We start from the raw sequence: 21,805 nt of genomic DNA on the forward strand, positions 1-21,805 counted from the left end.
TGCTGGACAGAGTTGAGGCCCTGCTGGTCACAGAGCCACGTTGGGAACCTGAACGATGGAGGGGACACTTGTTCTTCATGAGAGTGGTCACTGTCACAACAGTGGAACTGAATTCTGGTCTACAATTGACCACCCAAGGGAAGGCAGGGACAGGCAGCATGTGAGGGAGGCCACATTCCTAACTGGAGGCAGGGTCAGAGGGACAGGGCACTTTCCTCCCAAGGAGGCGGTGCGAGGAAAAACAAAACAAAATTAAAACATTTACAGAAATTTGACATTCTCAGAAAAAAAAAATGTCAACAGACAATAATAGTGTTGCATAGCTTGAGTGTTTTTATATTGATTAAACTGTTTTTCAGTAGTCACTGACAGAACAGGTCAGAATGAAAAACATTCCAAATTTACAGAAAAATATTGCTGATCAATTAAGATACTTTTCAAAACAACATGGCTTCACCCAATCCTTTGGTTGCTCCAAACAGTGCCTGAACCCATAACGGGGCGGGCTTAACCCAGCCCGGGACCAGTTGGGTTGCCCGACTGACGTCATCACGGAGGCGTGGCCGTCTTCGCAGACCTTGCTCTTAGCTCGGCAGACAGAAGAGAGTCAGAGGGCGGCAGTCCTCGTTTTCCCATCCAACAATGCCAAGGCCTGAGGGACAACCTTACAGGGCAGAGCCGCAGAAGCGAGATACATCTGTCTCTGGCAGTTGTGGCAATGTGATGAAGGGTCAGTTTTGCTTCTCGGGAGCATCGGACTCCCAGAACGGCAGGCCTTGAGCTTCCCTCCTCCTGTGTAATCACCCCCTTTTCCATATGAGAAAACTGAGGGCGATGAATCTTGCCAAGTCCAGATCTGGCCAAGTCCTGCTTCTCACAGGAGCTCTTCGCTACATATTGCTGCCTAAATACTAATGTCTGAGGGACAAAAACAGGCCAAACAACCACAGAGGAGCAATAGCCTCTACACTCATCTCAGAGCATACTTAAGTATGAATTATCGTGGCAAGAAATGAAAGACAGGCACCGGTTTGGGATTCAACTACCCCACCTCCTTAGCCCAACCAAACTGAGCTGAATCTTTTTCTAAGTCAAACCAGAGAGTGCAGGTTCTAGAGTGACACCAGCGGGGCCCTCTCATTCCAATTAAGTCTGCACATCAGGGCATCTAATTAGATCTCCTAAAAGCACCAGAAATGTCTTCTCCAGTCACATCCAACCGAATTTCTCAGGCAAAATATTTACCCCAACTCTGAGATGGATGAAAAAAGAATTTCTTAAGAATTACAGACATTTCTAAGGGAGCTATGGATTTTTAATGATAATATATATAGTGTCTACGTGGATATTTTGTTCCTTTAGATAATTTTCTTGTTTTGTTCTTCCCAGGATTTCATGGATTTTCTTTCTGGCAACATCTGTAGGGTCTGAATTGCTGGTCTGCGCAGCAGCAGCAAAGGCTGGCTGAACCTTGGGCAAGCTTTTTAGAATGTAACCATAATGACAGTGTTTCTGCAGCCACATTAAACAATTTGCTTAAAAAAAAAAAAACACCATCTTTAAAGACATTTACACTTCTCAAGCTTTTATACATAGAGTGGTGATATATTTTTATTGAGTGGCTAAATTTGCTAAACATCTGGATGGCATTTAAATTTATGCCAGCACCCTCTTTGTTCTTGTACCTTGCGGAGAGCACTTTGTTCTGGGTCAACTGAATAAAGGTGCTGCTGCAACACTCTTTGTGCTTCTGCTCTGTCCTAGAAGAACATTTTTCTCTCACCTCACAAAACCTTACTGGACTTTACTTCTGTCTGATGTGTTTTGGGGCTGACCATGGGAAAAATCAGCTTTTCCAAGTAACCTATCCCATTGCAGTGTCAGTTTACACTCCAACTGAAGAAAATTCACATTCATGGCGTGAACTTCCTCTGTTTCTGTGTTCAACTTGAATAGCTAAGTACTGTTTTTTCTTATTTTATAGGTAAAGGAAATGGAGGTCCAGCGCCTAGGTGTCTCGGGTGGGAGCTAGCTAGCACTGACTGGGAACAGGAACTCAATCGCCCAGGCCGCAGTGCTAGACTCTGCATTATTTTTGTGCCATACAGCATAGGGTTCCACATTGGGAATAGCCTCCTTCTACCCAGGCCATTTAGCGGTAAAATACATGCAGGGCAAAGACAGCAAGTGTGCAAGTAAATACACTGGATCTGCAGATAAAGAACCTCTATTAGAAACCTGGCCCTTTCAGGAGGTCCTTATTATCAATTCTTGAAACCAGGAACTGATTTTTAATTGGTCCAGAGTTTCCTAATATTAAAATGGTTTCATCTATGCAGGCCATGAAAATTTGCAATATATACCGTTAACGAACTGGCTTAGCTTCCTTTTCTGGATACACAAAAACTGCTATTTAAAAATACCACGTTAAAATGTTGATGTAATTTATTTTCCTTAAATAATACTTTGCTACAATCCTGTCACAAATTTTTAAAAAAATTTAACACAGTATTCACAAAAGCAGAATTCTTTAGAACAATCAAAATCCTGGGATACTTCGAATAAATTAACATCGAATTGTGTTTCTGTTCAGACAGTTTGATCCTCTCCTCTGAAATGAAATGGAGACCATTGTAACTGAGGGTGAATACACACATTTGTTCTTCTGTACAGAGACTCATTTCTTATATAAACTCAATGGTAATTTGAGTTAAGTTAGGAATCTTGAGAAACACTCACCGTGGAAGGGCACACGCACGCACACTCACACACATGTACACACCCACAGGGAACCCTTGAGAAGAAGGGTTTCCCACAGTCACTTACTAGCAGGTCTTTTCTCAGAAGGGCCAAAAATTCTGAATGCTATCATCCCCTCCCACTTGGGAAAATCCTCCTGTCTTGAGTGTGATAGCATGAAGTAGCAGCAATCCATGTAGTAGATTCAGTAGTCGGGGGGAATCCAGTCCTGGAGTCTGACTGTACAGTAAGAGGCTAGCGAAGGCAAGAGACACACCTGCTTCTGGAGCTAAGACAGAGCATCACCCAGAGTCCCGGCTGGAGCTGCCTGGACAAACACCGTTCGCTGGGCTGGCAGGGTGTGAACAGAGGGGCAGAACTGAGGAGAAGAGGCTGCTCTGGATGCAGCCCCAGGAACCAAGTACTGACAGGGCCAGGCTGGAGATGCAGGGGAGGACAGCAGAGGCACTGCTTGTCCTTCAGCCTGGTTCCTGGTGCCCTGTGTTGGTGTAGGGGTGCTGGCTGACTGAGCTGCTCTGCTCCATTTGCAAGCATGGGACACTCAGCCCCCAGCCCCCTGCACACATTCCAATACCTGAGCAACCTCACACAGCCATGCTACCTGGCTTCTGGGAAGTGTGCAGCGCTGCAGGTGAACCCTCCCAGGTGCCCAAGCATGGCTGACATGGTAAGATGTAGGGAGGAAGGTGGTGGGACAGGTCCCATGTGAAATCCCCTTGTGCTTCTTTCCCTGGGCTTAAAGGAAGCCATAGTTGCATGCGTATCTAGAGCTATGTACACAATACCTTTTCTACAGAAACTTAAAGTGCTGAGTTCAAACATGCTCATTCCCTTCCCACAGCTCCCGGTTCCTCCTGTGGCTTCCAGAGGAGGGCATGACCCCCTCTCCTGAGAAGGGTGCCCTTAAGGACAAGGAATGAATGCTTCACAGTTGTCCTAACTGGGATCCAGCATCTGGACTATGCCTTCTTCAAACACACGAAGAATCGCTTCACATACAAACTTGTACTGGCTCTGGAAAAGGAGAGACAGCTATCAAGTCCACGGGCTTTAGGAACACCATCTCATAGTGCACATGCATCTTCCCATTGTCCCTAGCTGTTCCCTGAATGCCAACTCTAGGGTGCATCCCAGGGAAGAGTGGAGGCCACACATCTATGAACCTGTGGCTTCCTAACTCCTGCATGGGGTGACAGACAGACAGACATGGGGAGAGCGTGATGGAAATGGGGTGGGAGAGGAGTGGACATCTGGGCAAGATGGGGAAGGAGCAAAGGAAATGGAATCATGGCTCCTCATGTAAGTGGAAGTATGGAAGCCCTGATGAACACCGCCCATACTGAGCAGTGTGGGCACAGTCCCCCAGTCCTGCCCTGGAACACCCAGGCCTGTGTGTGGGGAGAAGGAATGGGCTGGATCGGGCTGTGGGGGACCATTTGCATGGGCAAGACATCTGGGCCTTGTCTTAACAAGGGAGACCACCGAAAGGCACTCTGCAGGATACATTATTTATAAATAGATTCATCTCTCAAGAGCCGTGGGCATGTGGCTCCAGGGTCACCCGCAGATACCCACACCCACAGCCTCTCATGTCTCTTACATGTTCTCCTGTATGTCTGTATCTCTAGACACTTATAATACAAACACAGTCCTATCATACTGTATCGGGAATAAGGACATGAAAAGTCTGAACATGCTCTGTACAGACATGTTTTTCCAATACAGTGGTACTTCAGTTTAAGAACTTAGTCTGTTTTATGATTTGGGGGAAGATGGCTATTTTGTGTTGTGTGGTAATGGTGGCTGTGATCTATTTGTCACCTAATGCAGCATTTGAACTGAACTGCTTGCACCCAGAGGCGCTTGTGAACCAAGGTGCTCCTGTCCTTCTTACTCAGGTGCAGGGGGCTGACTGTATTAACAACAAACACCTGAGAAGGGCATTTTACAAGTGTGAACAGGGTAAAACAAGAGCATTTAGATGGATTTGCTAGGAATATCTACAAGGTGACGGATTTTTCTTTTTAACCACGAATGAGGTCTTCATACTACAAAATGGGAAAGAGAATGGCCTTAAATACAGAAGCTGGTTTTCTCCTCTTTGCCACATTTCCTGGATATGAATATGAAACTATAAGGATTCACAGTCTCGTTGCAAAATCTTATAAACTTTGTCCACGAGCCTGTGAGGACAAAGAGCTGGCTTGGACACTGAGCTCCACTTTTTGACTCCTCTGCATCAACTTTAGCATTGTTTGTACTCCAGAGTCTACTCCTCCAGGAAGTCTTCCTGACCTTCCAAAGCCTGCTTGAGACACTTGGGGTGTGTTCTCAGACACCCCTCAACTTGCCCTACTGCTGCTGAGATTTGTAACAGACTAATTCAGGTCATTAGATATGCTCTAGGGTCTCTTCTACTTGCACGATTATTTGCTGAATGAATAAATGTGGATGCTCTCCCATATTTTGAAGATGGGGAAACAGACTTGGAGAGAAGTTAAGAGATTATCCAAAAGTCACTTGATACATAGAAGAGCCTGAATCATGCTCTTTCTATATCACATTGAGGCTTTGGAAATTCTGGGCAAACCTGAAGACAGCCCCTTAACTACCCCTGCAGTGCCAAGTACCCAGGCATGGGGTAGAGGGGAAAGAGCCTACTCCAATGGACAAAGGTCAAGGCAGATGTCACATGCAACCAAACTCAGGCACCGGATGGGTGTGGACTCCATAGAGCTGTGGGTCACCTGACAAGCTCTGAGACCTTGGACAAGGGACTTAGTCTCTTGACCCACAGAGTCTTCTTCCCTGGAGCGTGGCTCAGTGCAAGCACTCGGGAAGTGCAGACAATGGCTACCATGTTAATTACTGGTTTTTTACTCACTGATGTCTGTACCATCATGGCACGCTGGTCTCGCATCTTTCGGACAATATCCAATGGACAAACCGGCAGATTTCTCTCAATTAAGCACATGGCTGTTTCCATAGTGACCAACACACCAGTTCGACCTATTCCAGCACTGGAAAGGGGAGAGAGGCAGAGTCTTGGGATCTGCTCAGGCAGTAATTCTGCAGTGCCCAGCTGGGCCTCTAACCAGTGCTCACGGTTACTCAGAAGGAGCACTGGTCTTCAACAGTACAAAGTACAGTCAGATGTGGTGGCACTTGCCTGGAGTCCCAGCCCTCTGTGAGGCTAAGGTAGAAGGAATGCAGGTTTGAGCCCAGCCTGGGAAAATGACCAAGACCCTATCTCAAACCCTGTCTCAAGCAGTGTGAAAGCCCTGGGTTCATGATGATCCCACAGAAACCAAACAAGAAACAAAACGAGATGAAACAAAATAAAGCAAAACAAAACCAAGTAATACAAAGCACACAGTCTGGGTGGTCCTAGACTGGTAGAAAAACTCCATTCTCATTGATCCTGAGGCTGGGGCTTTAATGACCATAGACAGAGATCCAGCCACCACTCCGTGTAAACCCTCCTCCCTTTCTTGTTCACATCTGGTGTGCAGGCCAGCAGACTTAAGAAGAGAGGGGGAAGATGTAGGTAAGACATTCCTCTCCAGCTCTAGGCTATCCCCAAATGTTTATCCAGAAAATTCCAAATCTTTAGAATTGTTATGAAAATAAAGTAAAATTAAGCTTTGTAAGGGCACATGATTTGATGGGATTTAGGATGGGTTAGGTCCTCCAGGCCTTTCCCAAGGGGTGTATGTATTAAAATAAAGCACAGTGGAACAAAGCATAGTATATACCTGCAGTGAACTAAGACTGGCTCACCATCCACCCGCAGGGACCTCACAGAGCTCACAAATTCCAGGAAGTCTGAGGAATCATCAGGCACACCATGATCAGGCCACGCCACATACTGCAGATGTGTCACCGTGTGTTCTTCCCCAGTCTGTGGAAGATGGAGTGGGTTGGGTGAGTCAATCCAGTGGTGGCCCTGTCCCCACTGTGCTTTCTCCCCACTGTGTGTAGCTCTGCTATGGCCTGTTATCTCCTCTGTCCTCCTCATGCCTCAGGCCACACCGGCAGGACAGCATTCCTGACCTCTGGCACAGTGATTCCTTCCCAGTGCTGCTATGGTACTTGCCATGTGGCTGCAGATGCGGCCTCTTGGATACTGACTGTGGTGAGAGACATAGAACATTATGTTTGCCACTTAACCATTTTAAATGTAAATTTCAGGGCCATTCCGCATATCCCCAATGTTGTCCTCATCACCACCATCTATTTCCAGAAATTCATTTTATCACCTAAACTCTGTACCTATTATGCTGTAACTCCCGCTTCTTCCTACCCCCTAGGCTGTGGCAACTGCCATTTTCTTTTCTGGCTGTATGAATTTGATATCCTAGGTAGTCCACATAAATGGGATCCTAAGCATTTGCTCTTCTGTTACCAGCTTATTTCATTTAGCATAATGTCCTCAAGGTTCTTCTACACTGCAGCTCTCTCAGAATGTTCTCCCTTTGTCGGGCCTAATACTGGTTACTGTATGGATACACCCATTTTGTTTATCCATCATCCCTCCTCCAATGCCCCCACCCCACTAAGAATGGTGTTGGTTTGCCTGGTCTTGCACTGTCCTCCCTCAGGTCAGTGCTTACCTCAGTGTTTGTGACCAGCATTTCTCGGGACACATAGGCGATGGTACAGTCCTCTGACTGACACTGAATATGAAAGATGCCGTGGTCCATAACATCCGGGGGATCAGGCCAGTACTGGTGACACTTGGTCTGTAAGAAATCATAGTGTGTGAGCCCCTTCCATAGGGGTGCACCATGGCAGGTAAACCTGCCCAGGCAGACCAATCAGTGTCTGGCCAGGTCTACCCAGCGAGAGCTGATAGGAGGAGAGAACTCAGGTAAGGCCCATGTGCTGTGAACTTATTCTGGGTTGGGGCAAAGAGGAACTTTCACCCTTTTCAACCCATCAGGGGCTAACCAGCCCTGGGCCACAGCCTGTAGAAGGAGAATATAAGACTCCTCTTCCTCTTTAGGACTCATCTGACAAGAACAGAAGGGGGCTCAGAAGTAGGCCTGGGCTTATGCACAACTCCGTCCACTCCACTACTCTTAGGACAACCCGGGTCCCCTCCTCTTTGCTTACAACAGACTTCCTATTTCCCCAGCCTTCCAGGGACAGCGGTCAGGAGTCCACACTTGGGTGTCAACAGGACTCCCAGACCCAGGACTTCAAACAAGTCAACTTCTACTTTCACTGGGAAGATGGAGACTATGCCTGCCACCCTGTCATACCTGCCTCACAGACAGTGACAGAGGCTGGACAGGGCGTGTAGGGCTGGGCTCTGCTTGGTGGTCAGGTCCCTGGTGGCTATCATTACTGCTGTTACTATGGGTTCTACATCACCCTGAATAAGGATGGTCAGAGATTCCCAAAAAATCCAAATCAGAAAATTCCTAACTACTCAAATAAATATCCTAATACTTCCCAGGCCCTCAAACAATGGAGCCAAGACTTCCTGAAAGCAGACTAGGCACGTAGGGAGGGGATTTTTTTCCAAGGCCATGGGCTGCTCAGGGGCTGCTGCCCTTCCATGGTTCTATCCCCTTCCAAGCCCTGCAGCTCCTTCCACAAACCTCTGTGGCTCCTGGCTCTGGCTTCTAAGCCAATGCAAGGCTAAGCTGTCCACCCATCACAGTTTTTCCACCAGCCAAATTCTGAGTGTAATTTTTAAGGGTGTGTGTGTGTGTGTGTGTGCGCGCGCACGCGTGTGCCTATGTTGCCCTGGCTGGCCTCAAATTCCTTAGCTCAAGTGATCCTCTTGCCTCAGCTGGAACTATAGGCATTCACCACCAAGCCTGACTAGAAAAAGAAAAAATTCCCCCAAGCCTAAAGTTAGACCATCTTAAGTAAAAATTATACTTGTTTAGAGTGGAATGGTGGTATAATCAACAGACACATGGAATTTGTCTGGAAACAGCTTTTCTAGCCTTATTTTCAAATATCACAGTGAATATCTGAAATTAAAGTATGCTGCTGGGAAGTTGGAGTTGAGAATTTACTTGAAAACAGAGAACGTCCGTCTTTTGGTTAGGAGCCACTTCCCAAAGTTCCCAGGCCCGATGTGCCTGCCTGTGGGACCGGAGGCAGAGTCTACAAACACAGGCTCTCTATCCATCCGCCTGTCTCTCCTCACCTGCCCTGCAGGCTGCCCACGCTCTCACCCTCAGGATCACAGAGGAAGGCATGCCTGAAGAGTCAGCTAGCTTAAGGCGGGCCTACACACACCTGCCCTCCCGGACATCTCTATTCTGCAGGGAATTTGACCTCTGATCAACAGATTTTAGGTCTTTGGATCTGAACATATAGGGATGGGTGGTGGAAGAATGTTTGTAGAGATACTGAGTTTTCATCCGGGTTAACCAGCTCTATTAACCAATTGGATGATCTTCCATGTAACTGCATTTGGAAACCCAGTTTCCACACAGCTGCTGGTGTGCAGTGGGAGAGGGGGAATTACTAAGGCCCAATATTTTTAAAGTTATATATGCTAAGCACTAGAGGGCCCTTTTCACAGACATTATTTTACCTTGGGCTGAGGTAGGTGCTCTGTTGTATGTGTGAGAAAACTGAGGCTCTAAGGATGCACTGCCGCATCTCGGATCTCAGTATGTATAGGAGTAGGGGCAGAACCAGAGTCGCACCACACAGAGATGGGCATAGCCAAGTGACAGGAAATGAAAACACAGCTGTGCTGCTGGTGAAGGCCAAAGAGGTCACGTGCACAAGGCCTGGTTCTGCTGGGAGGAGAGGACAGTGGTTAGGGCAGCTGGCCAGCGCGCAACTGGCTGCTCACACGCAGCCATGGCAGATGCTGTCAGAAGACCTCCAAAGGCCGTCTCTGTGGAGCTCATGGGTAGTGGCAGCTGTTCCCTTCTCATTGCAAGCTACTCAGGGGCTCTGCAATGTTCAGGAGGGGAAAGTGGACGTTGAGGTGGCTTTGGGAAGAATGTGTTTGGGTGGATGGGGGTGGGGGGACATGCTGAAGGCTGGGTTCCCGGTGGGACATGAGCATTACCTCGGGAAGACAGAGCAGATGGGGTTTTGATGGGATGGTCGCCGGCTCAGCTGAGGAGGCTGGAGGGTGAAAAACTGGGCTTTGTTCTTACGCAGCCAACAAGTAACCCTGAACATGCTGAGGCAGACATGGTATGGTATTTCCTCAAGCCATTCGTAAATTTGGTGGCAGGTATGTGTATCTTTGAAGAGAAAAGGCACAGGTAGGACAGATGTCCTGGACAGAGGGGATGGGACTCAGGAGGACACCTAGGGTGCTTTCAAGGCAGGTGAGGCAAGGAGCCTGCCCAGAGCTTAAGGATAAAATGCGGGACCAGGCTGACCTCTGGCAAGGTCTCTCTCAAAGCTGCGTCCACTAGGGAGGCTGCTGATATCCTTGGGAGAAACAGAAAGGCTCTGAGAGCAGGTGGGGGGAACGGGAATGGAGGACAGGATGTGTGTGAGTTGCAGAAAGTGGCAGAGCATGACAGGAGGAGGATATGGGAAGTGAAGGGGGAGGCCAAGGCCACTTGCGATTCTTGGATTTGGTGACTGAGCAGACAGGTACCAGTGCCAGGATGGTAGGTCCAGGCAGGGCTACCCGTGCATGTGCACATGGGGCTGCACTTGGGCACACTGTTACGTGAGAATACCTGGCTAGATGTGCCCTACCAGGGAGCGAAGGGGGAGGATGAGGGTCAGGAGGTGAAGGAGTCAGTATCCAGCTCCATCTGCTGGACCACCCGGAAGGCAGGACAAAACATCATTCAGAAATAAGCTCCCCACAGAGCAGCCTCATGGCCTGGAGTGCACTTCACCAAACACACCACAGCAATCAGAATGCCAGAGCCGATGGAGCTCTGTGCCGCCCCGAGTCTCTTCTCACCACCCTGTATCATCTCATGACCTGGGGACCCTTAGTGCTACTCTAAGTGGCAAACCCATGTGTCCTTGGCCCAGTGAGATAAAGACATCAGGATGGAAGCCACCACCCCACACAGAGCACCTGCCACAGACAGACTCCCATAGTGTGCTGTCCCCTCCAAAAGGGTCTGAGAGATGAGCATCACCTTCTCCTTTCTAGTGATAAGGACGCTGACGCCTGGAGTCTGGCCTGAGGTCACACAGCAGACCGTGATGGTTCCACAATTCCCAGGGCCTGCGTCTGAAATGACTGGCAGACTGGGGAGGAATGTTTTCTATATTATTTCTAGATTTTTGCATAAATGTAACAAATGATTTCCCTCCAAAAAAAATATCTGAAGGGAGGTGAGGGACAGAATGACTTCCCAACTGAGAAGGGACACCACCAGGAAGAGAGCCCAGGTTTCAAGAGCACAGTGAAAACCATTTTTGGAGGGAAGTTAAAAAGGGAGAAGTCAGGGGACCCCCCAGGGACCTCTGCCTACCTGGTGATATAAGGCTTTGGGGTGCTCTCCTTAATTGCAGACTCCAGCGAAACAAAGAGGATAGGCCTCTGGCTAACACTCACCTGCTAGGAGTCCCCTCTACCAAGGGAACAACATGGGGGAAATCAAATAGGATGTGCTGGAAATTTCATCTCTCAGAAAAAGAGAGGGGCAGGCTGGAGAGAGAGTTCAGTGGCATAAGCGCCTGCCCGGCAAGTGCAAGGTCCCAAGTTCGATCCCTCATACCCATGCCGTGCTGACCCTTGAACCAGGCACGGTGGCACATGCTGGTAATCCTAGCATGGGGAGACTGAGACAGGAAGATCACTATGAGTCCAAGCTGTGCAGCAAGACCCTGTATCAAATTAAAGAAAGAAAGAAAGAAAGAAAAAAGAAAAGAAAAGAAAAGAGGCAAAGCTGCTGCCTGCAATAACCAGCTCCAGAAAAAGGGGTTGAGATCAGGAGGAGACAGGGACAAAGGGCTCCGGTCAGCTGGGGTTTGTAACAGGAGCAGGGGAAACATGCACCCTGGAATTTGGAAGATCAGTTTCTAACAATTGGTAACTAAGAGACCAAGTCCCCAGGGCCAGACCTGCTAAAGGGAAAAGGGAATAGGAGGCCTCAGGGGAGATGGGAGTCTCTCCTACTGGATATTGAAGAAGCTATGGATGGGTTCAGTCAAGGAGAAAGGACAAAGAACAAAGAAATGTGTCAGGCCATATAGGAGCCTGCAATGAGCTCAGGTTCAGAGCAGACACCAACAAAGAGGGACGGCAAAGCATGGAGCAAGAGGGGAAGGACCTGGAAGAGCAGGTGGAGCAGAAAAGGTCTTTTCTCCTGAACTGCACCAAATGGAGCAAGGGAAGGAAGGGGCTGTTGTCCAGGGTAGATCATCTGTTACTGAGTTGCTCTGGTGGGGAGCCCCCTTTTCTCTCAGAAGAATGATTGTCCAGCTGGAAATGGGAAAGAGAAGCCTGACACAGATAAGCAGCCAGTGACAGCAGGGAGCTGCCTGAGTAGCTTCAGGCGTTGGCTCTAGGGAGCCCCATTATGAGCTGGAAGGCCTCAGAAGAGAGCAGGACAGCTCCTCCACAAATTACTCCCTGGGAAATCTGGAGCATGAGGAACCAAAATAACAGAATAAGGGATGAAAGGGAGCCAGGAGAACATGAAATAACATGGCCAAAGCCTCACTGTCTACGACCTACAGCACCAGCACGGGATGTCAAATGTGGGCCACCAGTGGAACGTTAGGAGACATAGACCGGCACGGAGGGCAAGTGGTTTTTGTCCAATGTAGTATTTTAGATTATGTCAAGGAGAGAGCCTCAGTTTGGGTCTAGCACCACTTTAAGGTTACTTCTCTGATAATTTACCCTGATACTTTTACTTAAGAAGTATGTTTTAAAGGAAATTAAATACATCAAAAAAGGTAATAAGTCATTCTAAAGAAAAAACAACTGCAAAACAAATATAATTCAGTTCAAGTTTGAGTCATTAAGGTGGCACTGAAATTACTACTGCTGTTATTGCATGCCAGACAATAAATATAATCTTTCATGATTATAAGTATAATAAATATAATCTTCCAAGTGGCTTCCTATATGAACTTATTCAATTTTCCCACAACTCCACAAGTTAGGTGGTATTTTTAATTCCATTTCATGCAGTTGAGAAGCCACACAGATAGAAGCAGTAGAGACAGGATTTGAACTCAGTGTGGTTTGAGGGTATGCCTTTTTATCCTCCACAGCACAGATCCAGGTAGCTACAGACACTCAGAAAACTAGGGAGGACAGTACTGTGAGCCAGCTGGGGGTCCCTAAATTCAAAAAGGGTCCATGTTAACTTCATTTCTTAGAAAAACAGAATTCAAAAAAAACTAAAACTAAAATAGATAAGAATGAGCCTTCCAGACAAAGGGATCAGGTGATATAGGAGCTGCTGCATAGTGATTTCAGCAGGGCCTCTGACAGTCTCTCATGGTAACTGGGGAGAGGAGATAGGGAAACAGGTGACAAGAACAAAGCTGTCAGAATTAAGTGTGCAGGAGGAGTTGCTCCTGCTTCCTGAGACCCTCACACTTTTCTGTCAGTAATTTAAATAAGAAGAAATTCTGACCAAGTTGTGAGTAACAGAAAGCTGGGAAGGAGGAACACAGAGAAGTAAGGAAGTCCCAAAGAGCTTCCTAGAGGCCAGAGTTGAGAGCTGAGTCTAACTAATGATAGTAATAACAGAGAAACATGGTAGCATCTGCTGAACACATGTGACATGTACCCCCCTAGGCTCTTTATGTGTACCATCTCAGTCTTTATTAACCCTCAAAAGTAGGCACTGTTACTGTCTTCACCAAGCATGCAGGAGAGCTGAGAGTGAGAGATGCTACTTGCTCAAAAGGAGCCATACTTTCAAGTTAGTTTGGATCTTGGGTGCTGAATTAAGGTTCCAAGAGTCAAAGGCATTACCACTGCAGTGATAGGGTGCAGTTTCGGTGTCACTGGATTTGAGATATGCCCTAGGCATTGCTAGAGCATACTTTCAGGTATGTCTGGGTAGGTCATATAGGTGTTGTCATAGGATTTATGTCTGGCCCCTCAACCCTTCTGCTGTGGCACTGTTCCCCTCTTCTGATATCTGGCTGCCATAAACTAAACAACTTTGCTTTGCCACACCCCTTTGGCATGATATTTTTTACTTTGAGTCACATGACCATGGACAGAAACTGTGAGGCAAGTTAAACTTCTCCTTCTTTAAATTGTGGGTATCAGGTATTGTGTCAGCAACACAAAGGCTGACTAGTGTATGAAATTGGTGTTAGGAGTGGGGTTGTTGCTATGATTATACCTCACTATGTAGTTTACAAGCCTTTGGAACTGGTTTGTGGAAGTTTGGAAAGATTTGGAAATGTCAGCTACAGACACCTTCACATGCCTGAACAACTTCATGGGTAGATGATTCTAGCCAGAGCTCAAGAGACCAGAATACTGACAGTAAAGGCCAGGATCAGGAAGTTTCAGTTGAAAACAAGGACTCCATTGGCAGGTAGATTACAAGCCATGTATCACACTCTTATAAGAAATTTGTCTGCAATTTGTCTATGTCTTGAGACTATGCACAAAACTGAGATTAAGGGCACTGGATAATTTTTAAAGGAGATTTTAAGGCAATTTAACATTTAGGCTGTGGCAGGGGCACTATGGGGTTGTTTTAGCCAGATTTATAATGAGAACTGTGGGCAAAAGGCTAAGTAAAATAATTCTGAAAACTAGAATTTTTTTTGCGGAACTGGGGATTGAACTCAGGCCCTTGCTTATTCTACTAAGCTATCTCCCCGGTCCCAAAAAACATAAATTTTGGCCTAGGAAGAACCATGTATAAAGTTGTGGCCAGAGGAGGTGTGGCTAAAAAAAAAGTGGTTAGTGTCATTACAAAGAAAGTACTTTATAGGGACAAGAAAAGGTGCTTTGAGGATACCTTAAGAAGCAGCAAGACCTCAGCCAATGCAAGGTCAGGGTGCAAAGGTTTAAACCTTGAGAAAACAGTCCCTGAGATGCCTGCTTGACAAGAGCCTCCTGGGGAATGGAATCCCTGAGAGTCATTTCACTATACTCAGCCATCTAGGTACCCAGAGGCTGCTGCAGTCACGATCCAAAGGGAATCAGCCACTGCTCGAGCTGGCAGGTCAATCCTGGTGTTTGTTCATGTGAAACTGGTTTTACTGACACGCAGAATGCAAGAGTTGTGGGGTCAGGAAAGCTTCTACCCATATTTCAGGAGAAGAACTGGAAGGTCAGGGAAGGAGCTCTGAGAGGGCAGTAAGTGAAGCTGTGAGACTGAAGTGCAGTGGAGACCCTAGAAAGTCAGTGATGACAGAAACGTGGAACGAGGAAATAAACGTGATGAGGGAAGCCGGAGTCTAAAGCAGAGCCAAAAGAGGCCAAAACACTTCAATAAGCAAGACTAATAAGGGCAGGGCTGCCAAAGCCTTCCAGAACTGCTATCTCATCCCCATGTGTTCCAGGTGCCAGATATGGAGGTACAGACTTAATGTCGATCCTAATGTGTTTTGGTCTTTCTTTGGTCTGATTCTTTTCTGTCCCCCTATTGTCCCTTTTGGAATAGGAATGTGTACCCTTTGCCACTGGTGGTGAACCTATGGCATGTATATTACTGTGTTTTTCTTTTAAGACAAAAGATGTTAATATACAGTTGTTTTTTTCTAAACTAAAATTCAGTATTCAGGTTTAATTGAAGTATTGGCACTTTGTAGTAAATAAGTGTGTTTTGAGTTACAGTTTGAGCACTTCATCTTTAAAAGGTTTACCATCATTGTCCTATTGTACCTTGGGGTTATGTAATCTGATTTTGATTTTTACAGAGCTTCAGAGCTAAGAAGGTGCTCTGAGTCTCAGAAGAGACTTGGACTTTTGAAAAATGCCAGAACTATTGAGATCTAGAAGTGACTATTATATTTCTGGTTGTATGGGGGAGAGCTATATTATGTTAGGTCAAATTATGAACTTGCTATTGTTTTCTTTTGGAGATTAAGTCTGGTTTAAGGAGATATGTTTGGGTGTGAAGTTGACAAGGTGTGAATTATGACTATTAATCCTGACAGGGACTAAGACGTCTGGTTTTAAGTATTATATATGGTCCTCACCCATTCTTCTCTGCACTGTTGTCAACCACCATGAAGTCAGCACCTTTGCCCTGTCTGCCATGATGGTCCTGTTTTGGAGCCAGTGTGGTGTGGGCCCAATCTCCTCAAACCATCAGCTAAGTTACACATCTTCTTTAAGTGGTGAGTGCTGAGTATCATGCACCAGCAATGAAAATCTCGACAAGTATAAGTTCTAAAGGGGAGAAATTAGCTCAATGCCAAAATAAGACGAAGTCCACATGCTCTCTACTGACCATGATCTTAAGGGAAGGCCAAGGTTATTTTCAGGTATCTGAAGGGGTATCACATTGAGTAGCAGGAATTTATTTTGTGTTTTCTCTGTTGCACAGCTAAACAGGGTGGAAGTTAAAAGTGATATATTTGTTGTGAGAAGAAATTTTTAAACAGTTGGAACTGAACTTCCATTGTCCATTATTAGCTGAAGTCAATTTGCAATAAAGCCCAAAAAACATGGTTTTAGGGGTTCAGTTATTCTGTGCCACAAAACAGCAAATCTAAGAAGAAAAATATCATGTCTGAGGATCAGATGATCAAATAATCAACTGACTGTCCCCAAGGCTCAGTGTAAAACTGTCAGGTAATAGATTAAGAATCACCATAGAAAGATTTGACAGGTAGTTGCAAAGCAAACCCTAATGAAGTGGATTTTCTACATTTTGTTATGAAACAATTATTTATTAAGGTCTTTCTATATGTCAAGTATGACTTAAAAGGAATGTAAGCTCCTAGATAGATAGACTAAAAAAATAGCCAATATTTTGGCCCTAGCCCTTCAAGGTCAGTGAGGACTCAAGATATAAGAGAACCTCTGCTTGAACATCCTGTAACTAAGTGATGTGCCAAATTTTCTGATCAAGGAGATTATGGGGCCATAGAGGAAAGTGATTGACGATGTAGAGTATGCATAAGGAGATTCATCTAGAGAGAAAACATTCTCTCAGGCTTTTACAGAGAGCAAATTGGTCAAGCAATTCTCATGACTCATCCAGATGGCTGACACTGACAAAAGATCCACAAGGTGCGGTACATGGTTCCAGTGTACATCCTGAGGGGATTTGGCTGACCTTGTCAGATAGCAAAAGTTACATTTTCAGTTATATAGGTCTTGCTTTAACTTGGTCTTAGCCATCCAGCAGAAAAGTATAACCACAAGGTATGAAAAGTAAAGCTATATTAATATGCTGAGCTGTAAAAGGCTGAAGTCAGCAACTTCAGACAATTGTATGTATATAGAAGATAGTTAGGATATACAGCTACTTTCTCTTAGTTCATTGAGAAGAAAGGTTTGTACTAATATTGTTTAGACAAGATGTCATGTCTGCATTTTTTCCTCTAAATAACTAATATGAAGACAATAATATGCAAATGTATTAATTATTATAACTGTCCTACTAACCTGTTTTGCAACTGTTTCATTGTTATTTTATCTATTTTCTCATTAAAATGAATAAAAATTAAATTTAATTCAATTCAGAAAAAAAAAAGTTGGAACTGAGCACCCAGATGGTAGACTCAAGGTAATTTAGCAAAGGTGATGAGCTGTCTGACTAGGACAACACACATAAAAGTTCTCTGCGACCTACAGGACTTTCTAGAACTAAGATGAACTCTTATTTGTTATATCAGGTGAGAAAGCAGTACATGGTTCTTCTCAAAAGTACCACCCATTCCAATCCCTGTACAACCTCCCTTTCAACATGGATTGCTCTGGCATTCTGAACCATATACTGGGGCGGAAACTTTTAGAGAAAGTGGAATGCAGGTCACTCAAGTCAGGTGGTTCAAAGTAATATTTGATTTTGGCATGTGTTTTTGAATGTACACTCCACAGTGAACACAGGCAGACGTATCACGAAGGTAGGAATTTCACGATAACATTATCCCTGGCACACTGACCTCTGTTATGTAAACAGTGATCTGTTTCTATGGAAAATGGTCCAATGAAATTCCTCTTGCTTTTTATAGCCATTATTTATGCAGCACACACTGCTCTTTCTGCTCCAGCATTTAACTTGGGTGGGCGAGGCCACAACCAATATATGGTTCTGTGGCAGGGAGGATGAGGCAAAAAGGAACTGCCTTCTGCTTGGTATAATGGACCCAGGCAGGAAGTGGACAGGAGGAAGGCCAAGCTTCTTGTTCTTGAGGTGTCCACTTGGTCCAAACAGGAGACTTATGGGGCTCGTTGGGGCTGGAAAGTACACCTATTCTAGCCCTGGGGTTCATCTTCTGCACAGCACAGTGTCATACTGCATATATTTGAATTGGATATCAAGCTACTTACCCGCCCTCGCTCTGTGAGAGTTGTCAACATGACAATCAATGACAACTTCTGATCCCAGACGACTTGCCAAAATTGTGCACAGGTATGTGGCAGGGGTCCCTGAGCGGCAATATACTTATTCATAAGGCTAGCAGCAGGAATTTCCATCTGGTAAGAGATTGGTAAAGTATTAGAATCTGTGACTGCCACAAGATAGACAAGGGCCTGCTCTTAGAAAATGTTCTTGCTAACTAACATCAAACCAGAGAAATATTTATAATTCACAATGAATGAGAAAAATCAAAGAAAAACGAATTTCTAAAAACCTTTGTGAGGGCCAGGGAGATAGCTCAGTGGCTTAAGCACCTGCCTGGCAAGTGCAACGTCCTTAGTTTGATCCCCAATACAGAAAAAAGAAAAAAGAAAAACCCTTGTGAAAGATTTCACAATACCAGCATTAGGATCTTTTTTGTTTGTTTGTTTGTTTTTGGAACTGGGGATTCAATGCAAGCTCTTGTGCTTGCCAGGGAAGTGCTTATTACACTGAGCCATCTCCCTGGTCCCAGCATTAGGATCTTTAAGATTAAACTGTATGATACTTGGTAGGAAAAACCCAGAAATATCCCTTTAATATGACAGAACTTAAAAGTCTGTGATTGCTCTATCCTAAATACAATCAGTATCAATCGCCTGCATTTTCAGCAATACACAGCAATTGCCACCTCAAGTCTTTCCTATCAGTACTGTCTATCAAAGTCTGTTCACTATTTTTTATTTGCTTTTTAAATAATTTTTTGGGATGTACTTCATATGCCATTAAATTAAGTAGGGATTATTTTATGTAAAGCATAAACAACACAGAATTATATCAACTTTAGTCGCATTTTGCTTTTGCACGGTGTATCGAGTTGGTCTATCTTGACATCAAATGTTGAAATGTTTTAAAGTGACATTTCTTTCATTCTATTCCATTTTCACCTTTTGCCCTCTGGGCTAAGTCCTGCCTGTGAAAGAATGCTCTCTGAGCTTCAAGTGGCATTGTGGCACTGCGGCCCAGTGTTCCGAGGTGGAGAAGGAACATGAAGGATCCCAATTCAAGGTTTGGCTAGTGGTTAGGTTAATGGCTTCCTTGATCCAGTGTTACACTTAAAGATCAGACTTCTGTAGGGTTGCTGCCTCGCCACTTCTGACTGTTGAAGTGAGGCGCCACGTATCCCGCCTCATAGATGTTTTGGAATAAGAGGAATCATTGAGCAGATCATTTTGTAGGGCAGTTCTTGATATTTCGGTATAACTTGAGATGAAACTAGAAGTCATGTTTATTTAGATCAGGGTTTGGTAGGCTGTGGCCTGAGGGCTCATCTGCCTGTCACCTTGCAAACTAAGAGTAGTTTCCAACACTTCTAAATGGTTACATTTTAAAGCAAGGACAAACATTTATGATAAGGCCCTCTACAGAACTAGTTTGCTGACCTGAGGTTTGGATGACACTGAAATTCATAGACCTGAAGTTCATATGCATTTTCAGAGACAAAAAAAAAAAAAAAAAAAATCTTTTCATCCAATGTGTAACCTCTTTTTTCTTTTTTAGATTACATATGCAGGGGCAGTCTTATTTTTCTTAGTTTTAGGCAAGCTGGCATTAGTTACATAGGAAAAGCCACAGGAGGACCCAAACTCAAACGCCCCAATGGCAGCAGTCCAGTATGAAAGCATGAGGACAGTGATATCGGAAACACAGGATACACTGCAGTCCCTCTGCCCTTAGTGTGCCGGCTGCCCAAATTATTCAATCTCTCTGAACCTTAGTCTCCCCCTCTGTAAGATCACACTCTCCTCCCTCACGTGACTGTCTAGCCCAGATGCACAAGGGAACAGCAGAGCACTCAGTCCGTGACAAAGCCCCACCGCTGCCGTTCAGGCCCTCCTTACAGCGATGAACATACTCTTTCGTATGCTCAGATTCTTAACTTACATTCACATAACTTGCATTAATATAATCTTCATGTCCCTGCAGTAATACCCGGGTGGTGTCATCTGCAGGAGAGAGGAGAATTTACTGATGCTTCCGAGCATTATTATTAGCCCACCAAGTAAACAAGGGTTCAGTTCCCAGCCCCATCTGGAGCTCGCGCCTCATTAGCATCAACACTGTTCCCCAACTGTTCAGCCTGAAATGGCTGCAGCAGAGACGCTGCTGTTTACAGACACACTGAAGATCGTTCCAGAATACCAGGCAATCTGTTTTAAAAAGGGAAACACTATCTCAGAGCAGGGGGAAGGAGCATTTGTGTGAGACACTCACAAGGCAGCACGTCTTTATAGCGGTTCTTGTCCAGGTTTTGGGGCAGCTTCGCACAGGTGATGGCCAAGCCTGGCTTCTTTTTGTAGAGTTGCTGTAGGATCAACAGAGAAGTTAAAAAAAAAATCATTTGCAAAACCAGCTAAGAAGGTAGCGTGAAGGAATACTTTTAGTGGTAAAGTTTACCTCACATGGTACTAAAATCTTAACACTTTAAAGTAACTCTGTGTTACACCTTAAAAAACAATCTTCCCCAAAACAAATTCTACAATTCTAGGAGAAACCAGCTAAGTTCTTTATAATTTAAAAAAAAAAAATTAAGGATTTTGAGGGGGAAAAAAGCTAAAGCAGGTGTGAATCACTGATAATGGATCCTGGTAAGTAAAACCTTATCTTTAAGACAATTACTCGACAAATGCTAAAAGCATCTAAAGGAGAAAAAACAATTGTCTTGAAATTAAATGGAAATCACCTATTTAAATTAGTCTGAATATTCCATTTGCCTCTGATTTGATGCAGTGAACCATAGCTTCTGCTCAGGAGTAAGAGCATTTCATTCATCCTTTCAGTAGTACATATCTAAGTGAAAACATTTACCCCAACACAGCAAGGTTCTTTTAAAGAGCTGTTGCCCCATATATGCTATCAGTAACCAAAAATTCAAAACAAGCGATCTTCGCCTATCTACAGACTTGTTACAGTCCCTGCCAGGATTCTTCCCAGAGCTGTGAGGGAGGTATTGCCCTATTCTTATTTGCAAGTGACAGCCCAAGGTTAAATGCTTTGCACAGGATCACAGACAGGAGCATGAATTCAGCTCAGCTCTCAGCTGCCAAGGCGCATATTTTGCTTTTTTACAGTTGTTTCTTCTATTTTGATAGCTAGAGCTAAGTCTCTTCACTGGTGGTTCTTATAAGCTCTCTGGGAATTTAAAAGCAACCTTTTTTAAAAAAATTTTTTTGTAATATTTTTCTTTTGTAGAAAATTTGGGAAATTCACACAGAAAAAAAATTATAAGTAATTTCATAATTCTGAGAGAACCTTTTCATCTGTTCTCCAGCTTTTCTGTATATTCATGCATACAAATGCACAAATATATATGTACGTGTATAATACATGTATACACTACATGTTAAAAAACAAAAACTGAGACTGAATTATGTATTGGCATTTTTCAACCTACATTCTATGGAAAGTAAGTGCCTTAAAAAAAAGTACTCTTCAAAAAATGTTTCAAAGGCAAAGAAATGTGGCAAATTTTTACCTTAAGTTCTATGTACCTCCAACAAGACAAGCCCTACACTGCATCAACTTGATTGATCAGCTACATATTTCTCAAGCCACTCTGGCCATCAGCATCTCAT

At 44.7% G+C, this 21,805-nt stretch overlaps 1 protein-coding gene across 6 annotated transcripts in view; it reads right to left on the reverse strand.

Annotated features, from left to right (window-relative positions):
• Nucleotides 1–310: 310 nt before the first annotated feature.
• The window catches only part of Ptpn3 (protein tyrosine phosphatase, non-receptor type 3), a 163,529-nt gene continuing 142,034 nt past the window's right edge, over nt 311–21,805 (reverse strand). For all 6 annotated transcript variants that reach the window (XM_004638079.2, XM_023722945.1, XM_023722944.1 and 3 more), the window contains 7 exons: nt 20,445–20,535; nt 20,115–20,176; nt 18,161–18,307; nt 7,374–7,502; nt 6,516–6,661; nt 5,645–5,780; nt 311–3,774 (listed from right to left, as the gene is read on the reverse strand). In XM_004638079.2, the coding sequence (XP_004638136.1) occupies nt 3,697–3,774; nt 5,645–5,780; nt 6,516–6,661; nt 7,374–7,502; nt 18,161–18,307; nt 20,115–20,176; nt 20,445–20,535 (789 nt within the window). In that variant the 3' untranslated portion in view covers nt 311–3,696. The remainder of the gene's footprint in view (nt 3,775–5,644; nt 5,781–6,515; nt 6,662–7,373; nt 7,503–18,160; nt 18,308–20,114; nt 20,177–20,444; nt 20,536–21,805) is intronic.

The sequence above is a fragment of the Octodon degus genome, unplaced genomic scaffold, assembly GCF_000260255.1.
Source record: "Octodon degus isolate 3935 unplaced genomic scaffold, OctDeg1.0 scaffold00094, whole genome shotgun sequence".
Classification (NCBI taxonomy): Eukaryota; Metazoa; Chordata; class Mammalia; order Rodentia; family Octodontidae; genus Octodon; species Octodon degus.